At 44.8% G+C, this 23,215-nt stretch overlaps 1 protein-coding gene across 2 annotated transcripts in view; it reads right to left on the bottom strand.

Moving 5' to 3' along the window:
* Positions 1 to 23,215, bottom strand: part of cnot1 (CCR4-NOT transcription complex subunit 1) — a 47,242-nt gene that overhangs the window by 15,332 nt on the left and 8,695 nt on the right. Inside the window, exons 6-30 of one of the 2 annotated variants that reach the window (XM_087138084.1) lie at positions 22,708 to 22,854; positions 22,078 to 22,190; positions 20,359 to 20,541; positions 19,155 to 19,448; positions 17,971 to 18,098; positions 17,307 to 17,439; positions 16,828 to 16,929; positions 15,533 to 15,640; positions 14,774 to 15,013; positions 13,853 to 14,016; positions 12,586 to 12,724; positions 11,453 to 12,149; positions 11,059 to 11,208; positions 10,501 to 10,676; positions 9,818 to 9,942; positions 9,269 to 9,458; positions 8,496 to 8,690; positions 7,866 to 8,009; positions 7,482 to 7,661; positions 6,817 to 6,933; positions 5,862 to 6,107; positions 3,990 to 4,346; positions 3,251 to 3,391; positions 2,407 to 2,562; positions 208 to 348 (exon numbers count right to left, since the gene is read on the bottom strand). In XM_087138084.1, the coding sequence (XP_086994210.1) occupies positions 208 to 348; positions 2,407 to 2,562; positions 3,251 to 3,391; positions 3,990 to 4,346; positions 5,862 to 6,107; positions 6,817 to 6,933; positions 7,482 to 7,661; positions 7,866 to 8,009; positions 8,496 to 8,690; positions 9,269 to 9,458; positions 9,818 to 9,942; positions 10,501 to 10,676; positions 11,059 to 11,208; positions 11,453 to 12,149; positions 12,586 to 12,724; positions 13,853 to 14,016; positions 14,774 to 15,013; positions 15,533 to 15,640; positions 16,828 to 16,929; positions 17,307 to 17,439; positions 17,971 to 18,098; positions 19,155 to 19,448; positions 20,359 to 20,541; positions 22,078 to 22,190; positions 22,708 to 22,854 (4,766 nt within the window). The remainder of the gene's footprint in view (positions 1 to 207; positions 349 to 2,406; positions 2,563 to 3,250; positions 3,392 to 3,989; positions 4,347 to 5,861; positions 6,108 to 6,816; positions 6,934 to 7,481; positions 7,662 to 7,865; positions 8,010 to 8,495; positions 8,691 to 9,268; positions 9,459 to 9,817; positions 9,943 to 10,500; positions 10,677 to 11,058; positions 11,209 to 11,452; positions 12,150 to 12,585; positions 12,725 to 13,852; positions 14,017 to 14,773; positions 15,014 to 15,532; positions 15,641 to 16,827; positions 16,930 to 17,306; positions 17,440 to 17,970; positions 18,099 to 19,154; positions 19,449 to 20,358; positions 20,542 to 22,077; positions 22,191 to 22,707; positions 22,855 to 23,215) is intronic. The other variant, XM_022238792.2, reaches the window with a different exon arrangement.

The following is a 23,215-nucleotide window of genomic DNA, read 5'->3' as shown; positions in this document are numbered from 1 at the left end:
TGGAGTGATTTACAAGGAACTTTCCTCATCCTTGTAAATCTAAACACAAACTGTCACATGAACAGTTGGACTCTATTTCTGGTATGCCTAAATCCCACACTAAACACCGTCAGCATACTGGTACAGTACTCATCCTAACAGATTCCAACAGGTCCTGGTGTTGAGGGTTTGGCTGTTTGGGGAGCATTGGGGTTGAGCTACACTCACCGTTGCCAGACGTCTATCCATTTCTGGGATGGCTTTCTCCACGGCACACTTCTGAATGAAGCAGCAGGTCAGCTCTACGTTCTCCTGGGCCACCACGGTGGCAGCCTGCTCAATCAACTCCTTGGTCTGAGCGGTGCCTCCCTGTTTGGGTCGGAAGACAAGAGAGTCAGTTAATCTCCCTTCTCATTTTTTTCGGAGATCTTTCCTGAATCCTCCAAAATCCTCGCTCATATTAGGGACCAAAGGCACATCCTCTTTGCTCAATCAACATCTAGGTAACATCAGACCTCATGTGAATTAATAAGGTTGCATTCTATCTTCCACAATCCTACAAAATCCTTCAAAAACCTGCAGGCAGATTTTGAAAGACCCGGGTAGGTTAAGGTTAAAAACTGCCATTCTTTGCTGCATACATATGGATATACCAAGACAAAGCTAAAGATATTCCGAGCACAAATTGAATTTTTTGCCTCAGACATTCCATGCTGCCGGTATGCTTGGAAAATAACTAGAACCTCAGCAACAAACACATCCAAGTACGGCGGTGTCTAACTCAACTGGCTATGGCTTAGAGTAACATACACACCTATGTAAAGCGAATAGAGCCACTAGCCAGTGGCTCCCATAGGGGAAAGTATCATTCCTAGCCCTACCCAATAAGATAGACAAGGCTTACTCCTGTAACAGATGGAAACCTTAAGACAAAACTCATCATGAATCCACCTCCTGATGCAAATTTCTTTTTTCTACTTTATATTGTCTTTCTACGGTTATCAGGGAGGGTGGGGTGTTGGGTGTTGACCATTTCCAGTGACCTCTTTGTCAAAGCAGTTGGGAGACGTGTGACTGTGTTGTAGAAAGAAGCATCTTGAACTCGAGAAGGAAACAGTGAATCAGCGACTTAACCTCCAAGTTGATCACGCTCACCAGGCCAACAAAGGCCCGTTGATAATAATCAGTAGGTACAGTGAATCAGCCACTTAACCTCCAAGTTGATCACGCTCACCAGGCCAACAAAGGCCCGTTGATAATAATCAGTAGGAACAGTGAATCAGCGACTTAACCTCCAAGTTGATCATGCTTACCAGGCCAACAAAGGCCCGTTGATAATAATCAGTAGGAACAGTGAATCAGCCACTAAACCTCCAAGTTGATCACGCTTACCTGGCCAACAAAGGCCTGTTGATAATAATCAGTAGGAACAGTGAATCAGCCACTTAACCTCCAAGTTGATCACGCTCACCAGGCCAACAAAGGCCCCCTGATAATAATCAGTAGGTACAGTGAATCAGCCACTTAACCTCCAAGTTGATCACGCTCACCAGGCCAACAAAGGCCCGTTGATAATAATCAGTAGGAACAGTGAATCAGCGACTTAACCTCCAAGTTGATCATGCTCACCAGGCCAACAAAGGCCCGTTGATAATAATCAGTAGGAACAGTGAATCAGCCACTTAACCTCCAAGTTGATCACGCTCACCTGGCCAACAAAGGCCCGCTGATAATAATCAGTAGGAACAGTGAATCAGCCACTTAACCTCCAAGTTGATCACGCTCACCAGGCCAACAAAGGCCCGTTGATAATAATCAGTAGGAACAGTGAATCAGCGACTTAACCTCCAAGTTGATCATGCTTACCAGGCCAACAAAGGCCTGTTGATAATAATCAGTAGGAACAGTGAATCAGCCACTTAACCTCCAAGTTGATCAGGCTCACCAGGCCAACAAAGGCCCGTTGATAATAATCAGTAGGAACAGTGAATCAGCCACTTAACCTCCAAGTTGATCATGCTCACCAGGCCAACAAAGGCCCGTTGATAATAATCAGTAGGAATAGTGAATCAGCGACTTAACCTCCAAGTTGATCATGCTCACCAGGCCAACAAAGGCCCGTTGATAATAATCAGTAGGAACAGTGAATCAGCGACTTAACCTCCAAGTTGATCATGCTCACCAGGCCAACAAAAGCCCGTTGATAATAATCAGTAGGAATATATTGTCATCATCTTCACAAGCTCCACTTTAACATCAACAAGATTTCGTGATTTCTAAAAGGAATACCCTTCATGCTCACTATATCCCTAAATTTCTGGACAGTTGCGAACCATTGTTAAGTAGAAATTTTCTTCTTTCAGTTCTAGAATTCTGGTCATTCTCTCATCCCTTCTGCCGGAGAGAGGCAGCTTCTGAACTGCTCACCTTCAGAGCAGTGATACAGGCCGTCTTGAAGTTGTTGCTGATGCTGGTCAGGAGAGGCTCACGACACGTGATCATCGCCATGCCAGCCGTCAGGTTACGCACCATGTGGTGGGCGGCGATGCGCATGCGGTTCTCTTCGGGATCCAAGGCAAAGTCCTGGCAGGACAGAAAGAGAGAAGGATTGATCGTAAAAATGTCAACATGCTCTGCAAAGGGGTTAACGGATATAACTGACAACTGATGGTTCTTCACATGAGAACTGCTTCACCTTAAGAGACTATTAGGGCCACTCTTGGTATCTAAGTAACCAATTTTGGCAATTTGTGGGCAAATTTTAGAATAAAAACTAGGCTGCATGGATGCTAAATCAGATTTCATGTTTGTGTCCAAAGCGTGTTGGGTGAGACAGACTTGGCAATTTGAATGCATCTATCAAGCGTGACTTTTGTCTTGTCTTTGAAACTTGTGTTAAGTCCCCACGTTCTACTTCAATAGGGTACCTGGTTCCCAAACTATCCTAAAATGTCCACTAAAGATTGTCACTGACTACGAACTGAGTTGAATGCTGGTAATCAAGCACATAAATGTAACTCTTAAATAAAACTGACCCAATCAGACAAGTTGTGGTGTTATCTACTTTTCAATCTGCTTGACAAGTTTTGAAAGGGAAACCTCCTTGAGATTAATCACAACAAAATGAGTAAGATCCATGCTAAGACTTGACCAGCATTTAGAGATAAACGCAACCGGATGGGGTGGGGTGTGGGGAGAAGCCAACAGCACGACTTCAAACATGAAGTCTATTAGTTCCAAAAAAATCAAACGCCCCATCTCCACTCGTTACCTTTCTGACAATCTGTTCGCAAGTCGTCAGGGCAATCTTGATGGAGCGGTCCACCACGGGGTGGACTAGTTCCTGGACTGCTCTCTCCAGGATGGGCCGCACACAGCTGCGGAGCTGCGGATGCTGCTGAAACAGGGGTATCTGTTGAATCAAGAAAAAAAAGAGAAAGAACCATGAATGGCAAACTCGTTTGAAGTTCACAAACAAACCAAGCAGACAAAATGTTCCAAATGCTCAATCCCTGCTCATCGACTGTATCTCACAGTCTGTGTGTCACATATCAATGTTTGATTTGGAAAGGGTGTGGAAAATAGTGGCTCTATCCAATTGAGCAACGGACTGACGTAAACTGTAAAAATGTACATTTTTGCTTAGATTAATTTCCAGTCTATTGGGTTTCACAGGGTCAGGCACAGGAAATCAACAGATGGCTTTAGGGAAGAGGTATTAGTAGGCGATCAATGAGTGTGAAGGACTACTGGACATTTGGGAAATTTAGTCGTTTCCTTTTCGCCTTTTTTATCCAACTAATAAGCACTTTTGGTATGGTTTAATCAACAATCAAATTATATACTCCACTATACTTAGTTCAATGAAATATTAGACAGTAATCCTTTGCGAACCGGTTCCATCACAGAGAAAATCTTTCTTCCGTTTTCAGTGAACAGCAAACACACATACTGGTAATGTGCAGAACGACAAACGTCAAGTCTGACATTTCTTTCACTTCAGCGCTCACCTGCGCATTGATGGCAATGTGAGGAGCCACCCCAGACAGTGATGTTGTGTTCAGATCGTGGAAGCTGAACTGGGGCACGGGAGTGGCCGTCTGGGGTGTAGCGGGCGCACCCGAGGTCGGGACCACTGTTGGCGTGGTCACGGTGGACATGGCCGGAGTGGGCATGGTGTCCGTCACCAGGGAGGCCATGGAACCGGTGCTGGTGGGCACCGGCGTGCTGGTGTTGGGGGGCACACTGGCCTGCTGGGCTACAGGGACAGCCTTTGGCTCCTCAATCCCCTTCTTGGAACCTGAGAGCTTCTCCTTGAGATGCGCCAGGTTGGCATAATCCCTGAGATAGTTGCTCGGCTTGACATCCTGGCAACCACAAATTACAGTAAAGCAGAAATATTACGATGGAATCTTGACCCATTGTTAAGGTGGAAATCTCATTGCTTTTTCAAAACATAAACCAGCAATCTTTCAAAGAGAGGTAACATATTAAATAGTGCCAAAAAAGGCTAAAGGTTATAGAACCCACAGATGAACATTTTGTATGGTTTATACATAAGTTGTTTTGAGGTGAAACCTTTCAAGTGTTCTCTTATAATCTTTTTTCTTGCATTCATTTGATGGAACTGAAAGTAAATAAACTAATAGATTGCAGAATTTATTGATTAACCCTCCTTTGGTTTTACAGCACAAATGTGCACAAATGCCCACAGTCACTGGTGAGCATGTATTTTCCATATGGAACTCAAACATGCATATGTTCAGTGTGTACACAGTAGGTTGTCAGCACAAAATGACCCAGGGTCTTTTGTGCAGTCCTCTTCACTGCATTTGGTTTACTGCACAATTATGCACATGAAACAGTGAAGCACAGTTGTTGGGCTGCACAAAAGTGCAATCTGATATTCCTGTGAGGGACTGTTGGTGCAGTGCACAACACCACACAGCTGTGCTTCTTTGAGGTGTTTACCAAATGACCCAAAGAGTGACTTCAGCATAGGAGGGTTAACCACTACCAGCCGGGGACTCCGGGATCGGAGCCGTATGGTTTATATGTGTGGCCGGGGTCTCCGAACTCGGACAAAGGAAACAGGGCCCTGTAACAAAAGACCGTACTCCGAACAAAAGACCAGGCTGCTGGGCATGACCGGCATTTTTCGCTCTCAAAAGTGGTGATAATCCAGCGTTATTTAGAAACCGTATACCAGGGTTTGGGGTATTTAGAGCAAGCGGATTACCACCGGGGACAAAAGCTCTCCACCACTGCAGCGATGAGCCACACAGCACCGCTGCATGCTAATCTGGCCCCTATTGAAAAGAGGTCAGCAGTGCACTGAGCCAGGTTCGTGAACAAAAGACAGCTGTATAACACCGCACAATCTGGGCTGTGTTTACAAGGCTGCAGGCCTGGCTGAAATATTCGGGCGTCAATAAAGGTCAGCTGTCAACTTAGAGTAGTGCCTGAAGATTACTCTGTGCGGCTATAAACGACCGTTAAATGGAATGATGAATTGTTGAAGGATTTTGAAAACGGAAAAAATGATAGTCATGCTGGCCCAGCATCCTCAACGTTGAAAAATGCCCCGGCACGAAGTGGTTAATAAGTAATCAGATGATCTGCATTGTGGCTATCACCGCTCTGACCAAAATCCAATTTAAAGTCTGGATATACGTGATGAGATAAAATGATGACTAAGAGGTGCCTCTGTCACAATTCCTCTAGAAACTTGTGACTTAACTTGTGACTTGATCAGTGATGGTTGACTTGAATCAAGTCTACCTTTGCTAAAATGTCATGCACTGCGCCAAGTTTGAACTTACAAAAATCCCTCTAGGACAGCAGGTGGTCAAAAACACCCACAGAAAAAAACATAAACTCACAGCAATATCCAGGCCCATGTTCTTGCACAGCACCTCCACCTCAAACTTGAGGTTGAGCTTGAGGTTGGGCTCCTGGTGGAGCTCCACCAGCACGCCCATGATGGCCATGGTCCAGGGGTTGGGTGGCTTGAAGACCCGGCTCTTGTTGCAGGATTCCATGACCTTTGCCACGAACGGCACAACGTAGAGCAGCTCTTGCTGGCCCAGGTGGTAGGCCTCCAGGATCAGGGACTTCAGGTCTAGGTCCTGGCCGAGTGGGGGGGGAAGGGAGTACAATGCTGACAAGTCTGACAAACTACAGTAATAATGTGGCAGCGGTAGTGGATCTTCACTGGGAGCAATTCAGTATAATATAGGCAAGTGCCGACAGACAAGTATTTCCAACGATTATCAAATATTTGAACATTTCTGTTTTGATTTGAACATTTGTAAAACCAATACTATGACATAAGAAGGGAAAAACCTCAGCTTTCTTTATCACAAAACTGCTTTGATAAGCTCCATATTAAAATGTTCTCCTTCTAAGTTACTGTAATGAATAAAATGTGTTATTTCGCTGGACTGACCAATAATTTGCCATAAATGTTCAATCAAATCTCAGGTCCAACATCAAGTATCAATTATTTGAACTGACTAAGCCCTACTGTATGATTTTTTTAAAGTTAGATCTAACACTTTGTATCAGCAAAACTGTCTAAATAGGATTTATCTCCAATTTGGTTGAATTCTTACAGAACTGCTTAGGATGTTCCGCTGAGAAGACAAGGAGACAAATTGTTCCATTTTGGATCTCACATCATTCAGATGTTCCTGTCTGGGAATACTCGCCTAAACACATGAGCACCAATTTACATGTAGCCTTTTTAAGCTTGGCACACACTGGAAACACTTCTTGTTCTCAGTGGAACATTCTAGAAGGAATGTCCGACAGAATGAAACCTCAAGGAATTCTTACGATTTGTAAGATGGGCTTGTTCTTGGCCAGCGTCAGCATCCCCAGCCAGTGGCCCAAATTCTTCAGGAGGGTACGGTCGGAGAAGTTGGCATCACTCTTGTCCGAGCTGAGCAAGACCTACAGAGGCGGCAAAAATTCAGCTTAATAACTTAAATTGTCTACATCTAACACTTATGGGGCATAGATGGAAGAAGCTGTCAACCTTAGAAATAGGATACAATTTCAATGCAGATTCAAGTATGTTCTATACAAGAACATCAGACACCTGACTAATTGTTTCCTATGAGGGTACCCAAAACAATAATATCCTTTCACACAAATTAGTTCAAAATCAAATTATGCACCAGACTCGACAGAATACTGTGGTTCAGTGACGAAGACCACAGTTCACTTTAGTGACTTCAGTGCTTAAAACCGCACAAAAAAGAGAAAACTGCAACCTTGGTCATTACACAACAGTAATTGATGTTCCTGATGCAGACAATGGACAGATGTTCCTAGTTTTTTGGCAAGCCCCAATTCACAAAGCCAAGGCCTGAAGACAGAGCTGGAGACAAAACCAAACTACGAGAAACGGCCAAAATGTTCCCATGGAGAAGATACCAGACTCAACTATCCCTTTGTTATAAGTACCCATAAGAGGGAACACCAGGCACCAGACTCACCTCGATGTTCCTCAGTGTCTCCTTGATCAAGAGGTCATTCAAGTTTCCCTTCTTGAGCTGGTCCACAAAGTTGGAGTAGAGGGGGTGGAAGTTCATTTCGATGCTGGCCCGCTTCATGACCATGTACTGGGACAGCCACTCGAGGTAGTCCTCCGTGATCAGTTCCTTCAACTCCTCACACTAAAACCGAAGCAGAAAAAAAAAATCAAGACCACAATAATCAATACACGTGAACGTCTTGAAGTAAAACTTTAGTGAGAATTCTTTTGGAATTTGTAAGACTCCATATTGACGTTGCCGACTCCTTAACCGGTTAAGAGGGCAAGCATGATAGGGCTGGGGTTTCACTCGGGCAACATTTAAACAGTTCGTTGACACACCCACCTTCTGTGGTTGGTTGGACTGGGAGAGATTGTTGAAGATAAAAGCGACTTTGTCCTGCACACTCTCTGGAGGCTCATTAATAACCTCGTCCTTGGGTGTAGCCACCAAGAGGGTGTCGATGTTGGTTGTGTTGGCAATGGATGGCTGGAAAAGGGAGAAAAACTTCAGTCATTTCAAATCATTTCATTTTATCACATTTACTAAAAAAGTTTTAAATCTTATCCTTTTGTTACTATTACTCAAGTCCCTGAAGGCAAAGGTGAGACCAACAGCTTCGGCAAAATATTTTGCTTTTTTATATCAAGTGCTTGGATACCGAGAAAAGCTGTTGGCCCATGATCCTCACACAGAAATATTTGTCAACAAGCCGCCACAGGTTTAAATGGACCATAGCAAGGAACGGGTGCATCACTGACTGAAACTCACTACACCAACCAAACCCTATTTCAAACAATTTGTGTTGTGTTTGCTCGAGCCGAGTTGCCTGAGACAAGTGTGACGTGGAACCATACTTTTGCTGAGTGGTTAATGACACAGAAGCTTCTGAAAACTACGCACAAAGAGAGACTTGCAATCCTCGGACATGAGACGGGTTTTCAAAGGTTGCGTTTCTCTGGAGCCCTGACTTACCGCTGTTGTGCCGGCCTTGGTAGCAGGCTTGGTGACCGCGGCGGTGGTGGTGGTAGGGGCCGTGCTGGTGGCGTTTGAGGTGGACAGCGTGGTGGCGACAACCGTGGCGGCCGTTGATGCTGTCGTGGCCGCTGTGCTGGAGGGTGTAGGGACGCGCTGAGGTGGATCTCTAGACATCACGCCAAACTGGACGTACTACAAAAGAAAAGGTCAAGTGCCCAAACCACCGTTTCAGGCCGATCAGCTTTGATAAGAGTAACATGTCTTCTATTTAGTTAGAATACACAGTGCAGTATTTTGGGAGAATAGGAAACTTCCTAAAAAAAACGGCAAAGGAGTTTACTTGATCATCACAAGGCAACAACGCCAGAATAAATATGGTATATTATTTATTGCATTCAATATAATGAAGATTCTACAGACACAATGCTGCCAAGAGATGCAGGGGACCTACAAAACCACTTGGCGCTTGCAGGTTCACTGAACGTAAACACAAATATACATATGTAGAGAGAGTTCAAGGCACACTATAGACTGATCCGGTGACAAGAATCGGGAGCCATTACTGTGGTGATCAAGTTTTGTACCTTAAATCGCCCATGATGAAACTACCCAACTCAAGGCAACTCCAGTTTCTGCTGAGAAAATGTCAAACTGGCAAATGCAAGACCAGACTTTGGGGCATTATCCAAAAATGATGCTGGACTTGCTTTAAAGCTCAAGTTAAAGAAAGAGCTGAGTACTGGTAAATCAGCCACTGGTCTCGGACTCACCTCCGTCAGGTGTTGCGGGAATTCCCCAAAGTGAGGAATCGCGGAGAGATGCTGGCAGTACTGGGGATAGTCCTTCAGGCGCGTCTTGAATTTATCCAGCGCCGCAATGCCGAAGTAGTACATCTTGCTGCCGTGGGGCTTACGTAGAGCCTCTAGGACGTAGCGAAGGGCGATACCTAGGGCCATGTACCTGCCACGGTTCCAAAATTAAACTGTGCTCAGGCATATTTTCATAAGAGGGCACCATTCCAACACTTGGAAACGACGTAAACAACACAGAATAACATATACCGTGTTCCTAGCACACATTTTTAGTATAAGGCGACATGGAAATGTTATGGCTGCTGTTGAAACTAACATGGATGCCCATGGAAGTCACTAGCTAGCGGCTTAAGCTACTTCCTGTTGGTGAGTACACAAGTCGTAGCCTCCGCCAGTTGATTTGGACATAGCCTCAGATACAAAGAGTCAACTAGCAATTAATGACTACTGGAAACGCTCAAACTCTCTCTTACAAATTTGGGCACATTTAAGGGAATCTGGACTCACGTCACTAGTCCCTGCTCAATGATGCCGCCAAAGAGACAAGCCGTGATGAGAAGCTCTCTCTCTGGATACTGGGGGAAGAACTTGTACTCCTCAAAAAGGTTACGCAGCATGCACATGAAGACCTCCTGCAACAGAAACATATCGAACAAAGCCCGACACACCTTAGCACACCATTTACTTCCACTGAGTTCCATTCTTGTAATAGCTAGAGGCAGGTGGAAGGAAAGATACATTCTGCCCAAAATTTCCTTTCCAATGTCCAACTGTGAATGGACATCTTCAACATACTGACACCCGAGCTTTGCACATCCACAAAGCTTTCGCCCGTTGGACAAACAGGTGCGATCGTCAGTACTTCAAAATCGCCAACAGAGACCAAGTACCTTTCCCTATAAGCAGTCCAAAAATGTCAACGCTTTGACGGCCTGCAAGATCGGGACATATCCAAATTTGGCAGACCTGGTGTCAAAGATTGCACAACTCACTGTTTCACAAAATCATCGAGGTTAAGCATTAAAAAAAGATTTTAAAAGAAGTGGCGTAATCCCCAGAAGTACAAATAAAGGCAGGTTCATCCCCGTTCATTCCACCTCCCATAACAAGTACAACTTCACAAATTCCCCACGCGATCAGAATCACGTCTTGGACTACAAATTCTGGTCGAGCTGTCCCCAGCCACCCACCCTCTCCTTCTTGACTTGTGAATCCTTGAATCGTTTCAGCATCTGCAGGACCTCGTCCACCGACATGACGGGATTGGGCGGCTGGTTGTAGATCTGCTGGAAGTAGCCGTTGGCCTCGTCGTCGATTTCCTGTGCAAAGGTCTGGCTCAGCTCGGGCCAGATGTTGGAGATGTCACCTGGACAGGAAACGAGAGGGGGAAAAATGTGACAAATAAAAAGGAAACACAAGATTTCCTTGTTGCATTGCAAACCCTTCATCTTACAAATGTGGAACATAAGGCTCTGTGCAGTGGAAATTGAAGTGCATGGAAGGTGTGACAGGATGAATATGCAATGAAGGATTTGGGGGGATTTTAGAAATTTCTAAGCAAAAATGTCAGTGGAATTTTAAATAAAAAAATAATAACATTACACTTTTATCCCAAATCATACATCAGTTTGTCAAAATTGACGGAAAGGTGAAATTTATTTTTACTTTTTTTTATGTGGCAGGGCAGGTTTATACCTCCTTGTTAAAAGTTCGAATGACCAAAACCAAGGTAGTCATCTGAAACTAACCTGGTTTGATGGCGCCTGTGTTGGACTTGGCTGGCTGGTTGATGGCAGGTTGGGTCTGGTTCCCAAACCCTGATCCGGGCGTACTGCTACCTGCTTGCCTGCCGAAGGGGTCCCCTGCTACAGATGGAAGGGTACTGTTTCCTCGAAGTTCTGTCATTGACGGACAAAAGGGATTTTGTGGTAATGTTTCATGGCATCAGATCTGCTTCATGTTTGCTTTCAAGCATGTATCTGCGTTCAGAGTATATTAATGATCAATAAAAATGTAACATTTAAGATCACATTACAACATCTACATCACTCTAACAACATTTTACAACAGCTTTGCATTAACCATCAAGTCCCTTCGCAAATGATGCAGAAATGACCCCTTGAGATCAGTGCTAAGTCTTACCATGTGGGTTTGATTGGATGTTGGTGCCTCCACTCAAACCTCCAAGACCACCTCCTAGTCCACCACTGAGACCACTACCCAGCCCACCTCCTAACGTTCCCCCTAGTCCACTGCTTAAGCCGCCACTCAGGCCGCTCCCAAACCCGCTCCCTAAGCTCCCACCCAGGCCTCCTCCAAGCCCACCAGAGCCCAACCCCCCACCGAGTCCCCCGCCAAGCCCGCTCCCCAAGGAGCTCCCAAACCCTCCACCAAGACCCGAGCCCGAGCTGGATCCGAAGCCACCGGCCGAGCTTCCCCCAAAGCTGCCGCCCAGGCTGGAACCACTGCCAAACCCTCCGGTGGAGTTGCTGCCGAACCCGCTCCCAAGACTGCCCCCAAGGCTGCTCCCGGAGCCCGCGCCCAGCCCATTGGCACTTAAGCCCCCTCCGAATCCCGAGGAGCCCAGACCCCCTGACCCCAACCCTCCACCCAGACTGCTGGACCCTAGACTCCCGCTACCAAGGGCACTTCCACCCAGTGAGCTGCCGCCCATGGTCCCCCCAGTCAAGGGAGGGAACGGCTTCTGAGAGCCAGCTGCAGCAGCCGCTGACTGGATGTTACCGAAGGCGGAGCTGAGAGGATTGTTTGGGAAGTTGTGGATTCCAGGAGTGGTCGGTGTCGTGTTGCCAAGTCCAGACATGCCACCCATTGCCTCCATCTATGAACAACACAGAACAAAGTTAAAAAGCCCACAACTTAACCTACCTACCTACCCCTTTTTCAAATGCTATGGCACTGCCAATACAGTTTATAAAGTCAGACATCAACACTGATCGTTAAGAGCTCTCTCAACAACTCTTATTCTTCATGACAAATCCATGCAAATTGCCACAGAGCACATGCCACGTACAGAGTGCATTCTTGATCTATACATCAATTACATATACAGTACTCATAAACTTCTTAAGAGGGCCAAAATTTATCCTGAACAAAAATTCAGTCACTTCTTAATCAAATTTTAAAAGGCCATCTCTCTGAAACCAGTTCCTCAAAAACCCGACCTTCTTCTGAGACAGAGCTCTGAACAAAAATGACATCCCTCTTACAAACCAAACCAATCAATCAACCAAAAGGGAAGCTGGCGCCGTGCTAACCTGAGGTCCTATGCCAGGGGAGAGTGACGAGATGCCAACCTGGGACTTGATGACGCCCGGCGGTGGCCTGGACTTGAGGAGATTGGAGCAGTTGGCTACCATGGTCATGATGGTATCGGCTAGCTCAGGGGCGACCGAACTATCAGGGGCAAGCAATAAACCAAAGCATCGTGACTAACAGCCATTAACATCTTTACACAATTAATGCAAAATTGAGTACTCTTTTCTGCTGATGACACAGTTTCGAACTCAATAACAATGACAAGTCTGAATTTTGAAAGTGAGATACATCCGATTGTAACTTGTGTCACAAGAGACCTCCACTGTTGCCATGATGTGTTACACTTTGAAATGTTGCTTGTTCTAAAATGAGTTCTATGAGAATAAGGGCTTTAAAGATCATCAGGACAGTTAAACTACATCAAAAGTGATTTAAAAAACTAAAAAACTGTGAACAGACGAATCAAAGCAAGCCTTTGTGTAGTGATAGAGAAAGTAATCACAGTTTACATGAAGCCTGGCCCTAAACACCTCTGATTACTTTTAATCCGACAGGCTGATGTACGTATTAACATATTCTGCTTTTTATTTCAAAGGGGAACATTGCAAAAGCTTTGCTCCTGAAAAGCAATTAACCACTTCCTGCCGGGGACTCCGGATCTGGACACGTATGCTTTATATGCGTGGCCAGGGTCTCCGAACTCGGACAAAGGGAACAGGGCCTTGTAACAAAAGACCGTACTCCGAACAAAAGACCAGGCTGCTGGGAATTACCGACATTTTTTCACTCTCAAAAGTAATCCAGCCTTGTTTTGAAACCGTATATCACAGTTTGGGGCATTGAGAGCGAGCGGATTACCACCGGGAACAAAAGCGCTCCACCACCACAGCGATGAGCCACACAGCACTGCTGCATGCTAATCTGGCCCCTATTGAAAAGAGGTCAGCAGTGCACTGAGCCAGGTTCGTGAACAAAAGAATATTAGGCTACACCACACAATCTGGCCTTTTTACAAGGCTGCAGGACTGGCTGATATACTCAGGCGTCAATAGATTTTGTCTGTCTGGCTAGAATGGACACCAGACATGCCTTTACGTGTTTGTAAGTGTCCAGTAGTGAAGAAAAGGAATTTTTAAAGAATTTTGAAAAACGGGAAAAAAAATGATAAATATCCCACCCCATCATCATCAACATTGACATATTCTCCGGCAGGAAGCGGTTAACCTGTTAACTGGTTATTAAGCACAACAGTTTTTGTCTCTGCACCTTGCGCAGGCTTGCAGACAGGCCAGCATGGTGCCTATGGTCTCTGGAGGCAGGACGCCCGTCTTGCCTCCCCCTGGTAGTTCCTTGGGCTCTGGGGCCAGGCCGCCTATCACCTGGGGGGCGCGGCGCTTCAGGAATGTCACGCAGGTCTGGACGAAAGGCTCCTAAACAAGGAGCACATGAAAGAGTGGGGGGGGGTTGTTACTTCAGCGGTAAAATCTACCAAACCCGTCAAAGCTTAAGATTCACAATAGGACCTACAACAGAAAGCTATGCTCGGATAGATTTATGGTTGATGGAATGACTCGTTTCATCAAAAATCATCTTAAAAGAAGTGGAGCATCTCCATAATTTCATAACAATGAGAGGAATTGTACATACTTTCTATGTGAATAAATAGTTACCACATATTCAGTGAAAAGGGAATGGCCTTTCCTTGCAAAATGTTTCAAAATATCGAAATGGTAGACAATTTGCATCGCGGACAACTGGACTGGCAAGGTGAGCTTTCAAGTGTGTAATGTTCTCAATCTATTTTCAGTTTTCAAATTCCCTCTCCCATAACATATGTCAAGTTGTGAGTTCATTTACCTTCAGTGATTTAATTTTCAGATTTAAATATTGTTTCACTGCTCTCCTTAAAAATGCTCTGACAAGACAATTATAGTGCTACCCTGACCCAATTTCACCTGTATGTTACAATGCGTTGCCTGAAAGTTACGATGCACTCAACCCATCATAAGTTGCTTGAAACCGTCCACAGAAACCATCATTAGTTATGTCATCTATCGTATGTTGACATTTGATAAATCAAAGTAATTCCTACAACTGATCACGGCCAAGTTTGGGGGATTTTCAAGTTTCGGTGCATTTTGCAAGAGCTGAGACAGTCAGTCAGGGGTCGACCTGAGAGAGACTCACCCCGTGCTCCCTGATCTTGTCCGTCATCCACTTGTCAAGCTTCAGGTACTCCCGCCTGGACGCCAGGCAGGCCAGGTCAATGACAAAGGCAAAGGGTGTGGCGTTGAGGAGCAGAGACAGAGCCTTGAGGTCCTGGGCCACGTCCAGGATGCGGGAGAGACGAGTCTGGTCGTTCTCCCCTCGCATGTACCACTCCGCCATGGAGTGCATCACAATCTGACGGATGGTCACCGACTGACCCTGCATCAGGAATCAGACAAATGTCGTACGTTTAAAAATCTTCTGACACCATCTCTGAAACGGCTTGCTGGGCTCTCCACCGCTTTATTTGATTTTTTTAACGGTTTCCAGTGGTGAGAGCTGAGATGTTCACAAGTTTGTCTTTTCCTCAACCACTGTTGCACAATCTTCCAAACTGCCTGAGGAAACGCAGGTCTAGTACTGTAACTTTGCATGTTTTCCGAGGAATACCTTGACAGCATTTTAAATCACTCCAAAGTCCAAATTTATCAGACAGCAGTTAAGTATTGTCTGTAATTAAAAAATCAATGGAATTATAGTAACAGTCAATGAGCTAGTTTGGTATTCCACGCAAAAAGAAGCACATCTGAGGTCATTCAGGGAACAGTAATATGCATATCTGAGGTCTGCTCTCTCAGTGCGGCCAAACACCACCTCGTACACCTGCTTTCTTCTCCAATGACCTCGGCCCTTTTGAAATACTGAACTGGCTCAATGAGTGAGAGAGGAAATTCCCACCTGTCCATGCCATGCGTAGTGCAGCACGATGCCAGAGTTGGGATGGTTACCAAGGAAGATGGGCATTAAGGTGGAGATGAGCTCATGTCGCAGTGTTGTCCACATTGGCTGAAATGTAAATAAAAAAAAATTTCCAAAAATAAAAAACACAAACTTTCTTTACAAATAGAACATTACAATCTTTCAGATAAAAGTCGAGAAATTAACATTGAAACAACTGGAACAACAAAATAAGCATAGCGTAAGAAAAAAACTGAAGCACAATTTTAAAATTGCTGCAACATGAACAAAAAGGAATTGAACAGACAAAAAACTGCAGAAGTTGAGAACATCTGCAAAAATAACGAGGTAATGTGAGTAAGACTGACATTTGAAGCAGAACTGTACAGACAGCTGTGTAACACTTTCCATCAAACATAACACGTGCGTGAGGATACATTTAACAAACAATTTTGTTTAACAAATCAAAACTGTTAAGAAAGATACAAAATCCCAATCATGAATAAAGCAAATAAGATTGATGATTACATGACCAAGAATTCAGTCACAAACCCCCCAAAACATACACAAAGACTAATAATAGAAAAAGCAAGTAATGACGTAATATAATACTTTTAAATCATGATTTCAAGGTTACTGTCATGGCACAGTATGCCATCTTTTAAAATTAATCAAAGTCAAAATAGAACTTCAAAATGAACACGGAAAAATGTAATGTCAATCTCAACTATCCCTGAACACTCCCAAATCCAACAACTTGTTTTACGCCACTTTGAAGAACTATGCGATACAGGTCAGAGTCTGTGTAAATTCAGAGGGCCGTTAAGATGAAGAACATGACAATGGGCCTAGTGCAAAACAGATTTGTTAATTGTCTGAACCCTGAATCCTTCATTGAAGCTGCATCTCTTGCTTTAATTCCTGCAAAGACTTCTTATTTTCCAGTAATATCTTTGTTACTTTTTGTCTTGGCGACAATGCATGTAAAGTTGAGAATGTTTGTTTCAGGTGAAATGCAATAGAACATCTGTGCATTATTGCACTGTCATCCATGTTGAATGTTTCATATACATGCAGCCATCTTGCCCCCGCCCCCAAAAATTAAAGACCTGGCTCCGGATCTTTTTGAAGAAATCAACTGATGTATTTCTTTACTCGGCCCTTGGCATTATTGGATTTGGGTTGATTCGGGGAGATACCTATTAAAAGTTTGCCCCGGGTCAAGTTTGTTAAAATGGACCAGAAAGGCTGTTTCCAGCAAACAGGTGACAAGTTGACTCAGTCATATCGGATACCTGCTGGCACATCTGTTGACGGCACCATTTATCCTGTGCGCTAGCCTTCATCCGCGCTGCCGTAGCTAGAATGTGCTGCATGAGCTCATGTTCCAGTTTCTTCTGAAGTTCCACAGATGTGTTCAAATACGTTCAGACAGTTCAATTTTTAACATTTGCACATCCTTGGCGATGAGCTTAACCCAACTTTAATACAGGACGTGACCACTTACCACAAATCATGAACAACTCATTAACACATATCCACAAACAAAATTTCCACAAACAAAATTGTGTAGATTGAATCAGTGGAGCGCAGCTGCGCAGCTGATACCGAAAAGCTGTCATTCTCACAAAGAGAAAGTTAGTTATGCATTGTGGGTTTTACAGACATTACACATACTGTGGGCACCGTTCGTGCTCAAATCAAATGACTCCAAGACCAACACTGATACCAATGTCAGTGCATCAAGTGTTCAAAGGTCACGACCCGCACGTACCTGAACTTGTAGGAGTCCAAGGAGCAGCATGTCGGGACAATGCTTGATGGGAAAGTTGAAGAGACTCTTGACCTGATCGTACTTGCCAGCCTCGGCCAGCTTCAGTAGGGTCTCGACGAGATCCAGCGACTTCCTGCAATCACATCAAATGAGGAAAGGAACAATTCACCTTGTTCAAAATACTTCAATATTTGTCAGACAGGAATGCACTACGCTTGCCGCACAGACACCACAACAGTGGTACGCTGCCGCTTACTCCAAGGAATGTCTCGGTGAAGGAGCATCTTTAACTCATTTCATTTGGGGTCTCTTCGTGACTGCCATCCCCGACAACAAAGAAAAGCAAGAGAACCCTTTTCCCCAAAACTTATTTGTCAAAATAAGTTGCACGTTGCCATAGCAACACCTGGGGTAACAGCCTTGAAAAGCATCCTGCACAACGTCAATGAGAAATCTCAACACGTTCCATCTGCATAATGTCCATGTGCATCCGAATGCCATATTGAGTGACACACTGAAGCAAAGGGCAAGTTTGCTCTTCCTTGCGAAAACCCACAACTGAACAAGTTTCCTTTTGGAGGAGCTGGCCACGTTTGTGTTGAACATTTAATCCAGGAAATGCCTTTAACAGTTGTTAAACCTGCGTCTGGGAGAACATCCTCACCATGTTGCCACCTCTCTGTTGTCTTCTTCCGGCTGCGCCTTCAGGATGTCGATGACCACTTGGTGGCAAGGATAGTCGGCAAAGCAGAAGACGTCCGGATTGGCCAAGGCCAGTTGAATCCAAGACAGCTGTTGGGGTCCAGAGATGCCATCATCGGTTAGAATGGAGAAAAATTCAAATGCAACAGGTGCAAAAGTTCAACACGTGCAAAACTCTGGCACACTTTGTAGTACCAGACAATTAATTGATTGACAAGAGCCAAAGTCATTTTTTTTGGGAGACAATAGGGGAGTCCAGTTAAGTAATGCTGTGGTGGCTAGTAACAACAGAGCGAGCTACTCGTGTTAACACAAGTATACTCGTGAGCACTCGAACGGCTGGAGTACGACCCGCGGGAAAGGAAGAGTATACTCTCGCTAGAGGGGGAGCATACTCCTACACCCAAGTGTAATGCGCATGCAACTTACTTGTGTTAACAGGAGTAACTGCGCGACACACCCCTAGGATCATTTGGTCTTGGGGACAGCGGACTTGCTACACTCTGCAGGCAAGTCACTGCAATATATGATCGCAATTAATGTATCCAACAGGGCTTCTAGCCAAAACACCCTGAAGGGTTTTAATTACAGCTACGGTAGAAAGCTTTCTGAAGTATATGGAATACCCAAGTAAACTACACGTCAATGTATAGCCCGTCGTTATTTTTCACCACTTGCAGATGGTATCATTCCACAAAAAATAGCCCGGGTTTGGTATTGTATTCGGCCAAACTACTGACTTTTTAAAAAAATGACTAGATATCTCAATGGCTGTCCATTACAGAGTTGGACTTACAAATGCTGACACTAGGAGGTCATTTTTTACCACAGAATCGTATTTTTTTTTTAAACTCAGACGCTCATCAGAGGCTATGGAGCTATGTTTGCTACAACACCTGTCCAGCATCCATGGTCATTTGAAGGTTTCACACACATTCAACCTCCATAGACTACTTTGCGCCTAGGTGTGTGTACAAACTCTACAAGAATTAGTTATTCCGAGGGCCGAGTGCAGACATCACCCAGCGCTGCAAAGAGAATTTGCAAGGACGCGTTTAAAGGTCCTCCACGCCACAACACAGGAAACCCCCGAGTGTTTACACGTCATCCGGCGTGAAGTGATTAACACCTGTAACGTCTCGTTACCTGTCCATCCGTGTTCTTCCACACCCTGTACAGTGCGTCGATGGGGGACGCCTCCTTCAGTCCCTGCAGTCCTCGGAGGAGCGCATTCTTGACCAGGCGCAGGCCCTGGGCGTCCTTCAGAACGAAGCCCGGGTGGTCCAGCTCGAAGAGCACCTCCCGGAAGTTCAGGTGTGGGGCCAGGTCCTTGACCACCTCCACAAAGACATCCACGTTCCAGGTGGTGGGGACTAGGGGCTGGACGCCAGGCTCTGCCTTGTCCTTGCCTTCGCTCCAGACGCTGTTGCCTGTGATGGCCTGTGCACAAGATAAAAACTCAGCATCTCCACTTCCAATACAATAAACCCCAACACACAGGCATTCTTTTTGGCTACGGATTTTTCTGAGTTCATTATACACTCCACTGTGCAGGAAACCAAAGGCGCATTCTTTATTGTACACCCTAAGAGAATATCAAGTCTCATACTTGTTTGTCCAGTCTGCTTGTCATTTTGCCTTTGAGAAATATTCTGCTAGGATCAAAACGTCAGCCCCCCCCCCATATTTTGAGAAGTCTTATACAAAAGATTTCTCGCCTAGAATGCCTTCTTCATAGGAAAATTCCAATTTCGTATTCAATGCCATCGGGTACGCGCACATGCAGTGTGCTACAATGCTGTACACACGCGCGCATGCTGATCCAAGTATCTTCCAATCATGGTGTAAGCGATTCGCGTCATGAAAATTTGACGTCCCAACTGCAGTGCAGATGCACATGGCGATCTGTAAGAGGTAATGTCATTTCTACTTGTTGATTCTCCCGAACTGAAACATGACAATAATCAAATTTCTGATCGTAAAAAAAAATAAGCTACTTCCTGTAAACAAACTAATTCCTAATACCTACACATGAACTGATTCCTGTAAATCCCACATTTTGTATTCAATAGATTTAAATTTGAATTGTATTCAAATTTATCAATTTAATTAATTAATCTGTAATCACTTAAATCAGGCAGAAGTTGTGAGACAGGTGCAAAACCAACTCTAACTGCATTATCTCACAGTGTAATGAAACCAGTCTCCCTCTATCACCCATGGAGCATTCTACGTTCCCTTGGCTTTGCCTCAGGTAAAAATAAAAGTTTTCGTGACCCTAGTCAAAGCAGTCAACATTTCTCTCTGTTTGCGTGCAAGGCCAATGAGTCTCCTAAGACCTCCAACTCACCTGTAGGGGCATGTTTTCTGTCAGGCCCGTGTGTGACTTGGCCATCATGCCGATGACGCGGGCCACTGCGGAGGCAGTCAGGCTGCCAACACCATACTGGACCAGGGTCTTGCGGCACTCGTCCATGGTGGCGCAGCAGCTGTAGCCGATCTCCTGCATCATGTCGGCCAGGGAGATGTCCATCTTTAAAAGGAATAGCGGAGCATCAGACAGCAGGAAAAAAAGGGTTAAAGCTCTCGAGTCACACAAGACTAAAATCATCAAGGTTCACTTGGTCTGGCTACTAATATGTAGCAACTGCTTTGGTTGTCTTGGTAAATCTTTCAAAAGCTGCTTTAAACCAAGCAGTGACCTAAATATAGCAGACCTGCTAACATGCCATACTCCTTCCTGAGCTTAGGCATTACCACACAATAGATTAAAATTTTAAATAAACCGAAGGCTCATTTAAATACCTTTTAATCTACTGTATGGTTATGCCTGACCTAAGGTTGGCAGGTCAGATACAGATGTGAAGTGCTCTCAATATGTGGAGTGCAAATTACTTTTCGAAATGCACCAGGCAACTTTTCAAGGGTTAACCACTTCGCGCCGGGCCCACATATTCATGTTGCTTTTCGTTGTGTACCGAGTATTTCTGCCAGGCCTGCCGCCTCGTAAAAAGAGCCTAGATTGTGCGGTGTTATGTAATTTTCTTTTGTTCCCGAAAATGGCACAGTATGCCGCTGACATCTTTTCAATAGGGGCAAGATTTGCATGCAGCGGTATCTGCCTTGAGGAGAAGTGCACCCCCAATCAGCAAAAGAAAGAGAGATGGTTGTAAGTTTTCCAAGTAGGTTCTTGCTTGCGTTCTGCGTGTAAGCAAAGACCATACATTAAGGAATTAATCTGTTATGCGTACGCAGTGCGCTCCGTGTCAAACGTGCCATTGATCTCCATTATAAATGTGCGCTTATGCGGTGAGTACCAAAAAACCCCGCCCTCTTTTGTTCCGCTTGGAACGGATCGTATCGCTCATCTCTGGAGAGATGCGGTTGTAATCCGCCGCACTGAATGCCACAAACAGTGGTACAATCTTTCAAAACAATGACGGATTCCCTCCGCTATTGACAACTGAAAAAATGTTGGCAATTCCCAGCAGCTCAGTCGTTTGTTCTGAGTACGGTCTTTTGTTGCAAGGCCCAGCTCTTTTGTCCGGCTTTGTGCATAAAGCCTATGTCCCAGAAACCGGGTACCCCGGCACGAAGTGGTTAAAGTCTCACACGCTTCAAGGTATTGCAACAATAGTTTTTCTTTCTGTAACATTCACAGTGAAGTTGGTCACATGACCTCATTTCCTCAAAGTCAACAGAGGGCTCTCTGTACATAATTAGTTGACCCCTGAACTCTAAAAATTTGCAAATGGGTAACTACAGAAATGGGCAGGGCCCAAGTTCATTGAATTGCTACACAAGAAAAGTTGGCTTTACAGATTTCCGTACGAAGCACAAGTCAGGTGAGAATTCGCCACAAAAGGAGATCACATGATACTTAGCTAAAAACCTTGTCTTGTTGGCCAGATTTTCTCCATATGCAACAAATCACAACGCCCAAACTAGGTTAATGATAATGCCAATTATTTCAACTTTCACTTTTTTTGAAAACTTCATTCAGTTTATGAATTAATAACAATGTATTCATACATGGGTACAATGAGGATTATATTGCATGGGTGCTCACCACTCCTTTAGGCAGGTTGGTATTGTCGTTAACGATCCTATCCATCCTGATATCCTGCGTGTCACTGTACAGAAGGGGCACAAGGACCACAGGAACCTGGTCCGGAGGAAAGTCTGTAAGAAGAGAGGTTGTGGGGGAAACAAATAACATGAAAATGCAAAAAACGGCAGACCTTCACCACATTTCAATAAATCTGAAGCGACTCGGCCAACAAGTTACTTGAATCAGTTTCTCCACAGGAATCGGCTGACAATTAGGTCAGGAGTGATGCGCACAAGCCATAATTCAGGTATGACACCTGTTTTTGACCAGCACATTTTCTGCGCTCCATTGATGGGCTTACTGATTATTTGTCCGGGCCAAACTGGGGATATGTTGCACTGTTGAATTCAACAGGACTGTGTCCATTATGAGATCAGAAAAACCGGGTGCAGTGTATGGCTCAACATTGGAGGGTAAAGTAAAACACTAGGAATGAACATGATAACAAGGGTTTCGTAAAATCTGTGTGATCTACATATGTAACTACTGTCACTGTGGCTACTAGAGCCCAAAGGCGGACTGCAAGTGAATGATATTGGCTAACACAGTGGCCTCCAATCTGCCACCCCCCCCTTCCCTTTGCTTTACCCTTTGTGATTGTCTTGAGGAATGCTTCTCGTTGGGGTGGGGCAATGCCCAACTGGTCCTTAGAGCTGTGGAGCAGGTGGGTCAGCAGCAGGTGCAAGACCTCGGCAGAGACGTCCGCGAGACCGCCCTCCTGTGGGCTGCGTATGTCTGGTGAAGGGCAAATGTGAACAACACATCCCAAGCATCATCAAACTCCAATGACCAGAACTTGCTAGTGGGAATGTTGACTGTTTATCCATTGGTTCTTTTCAGAAATACCTCTCTACCTAAACAACCTTCTTGGAACAGACACAAACCCTTCAAAAGTTACTTCTCCATTACACAGAGCTCCAAATCTCATTTTGGGGGGATTTGGTGTTGACAAATGCCTTGTCAACACTGCCATGGGTTTCTGTACAGGGTGCCATGAAATTAAATGAGAACCCAAAGACTTCCCATTCCCAAACTACCTATTAACACATACCAATCGCAGTGTGCAAATCACTTTCAAATCTTGTGGCATTAAGCC

This window comes from Acanthaster planci, linkage group LG06 (genome assembly GCF_054643075.1).
Source record: "Acanthaster planci isolate LZ-2023a linkage group LG06, COTS_SCS, whole genome shotgun sequence".
In the NCBI taxonomy this organism is placed as follows: Eukaryota; Metazoa; Echinodermata; class Asteroidea; order Valvatida; family Acanthasteridae; genus Acanthaster; species Acanthaster planci.
This window is presented reverse-complemented; position numbering and strand designations above follow the sequence as displayed.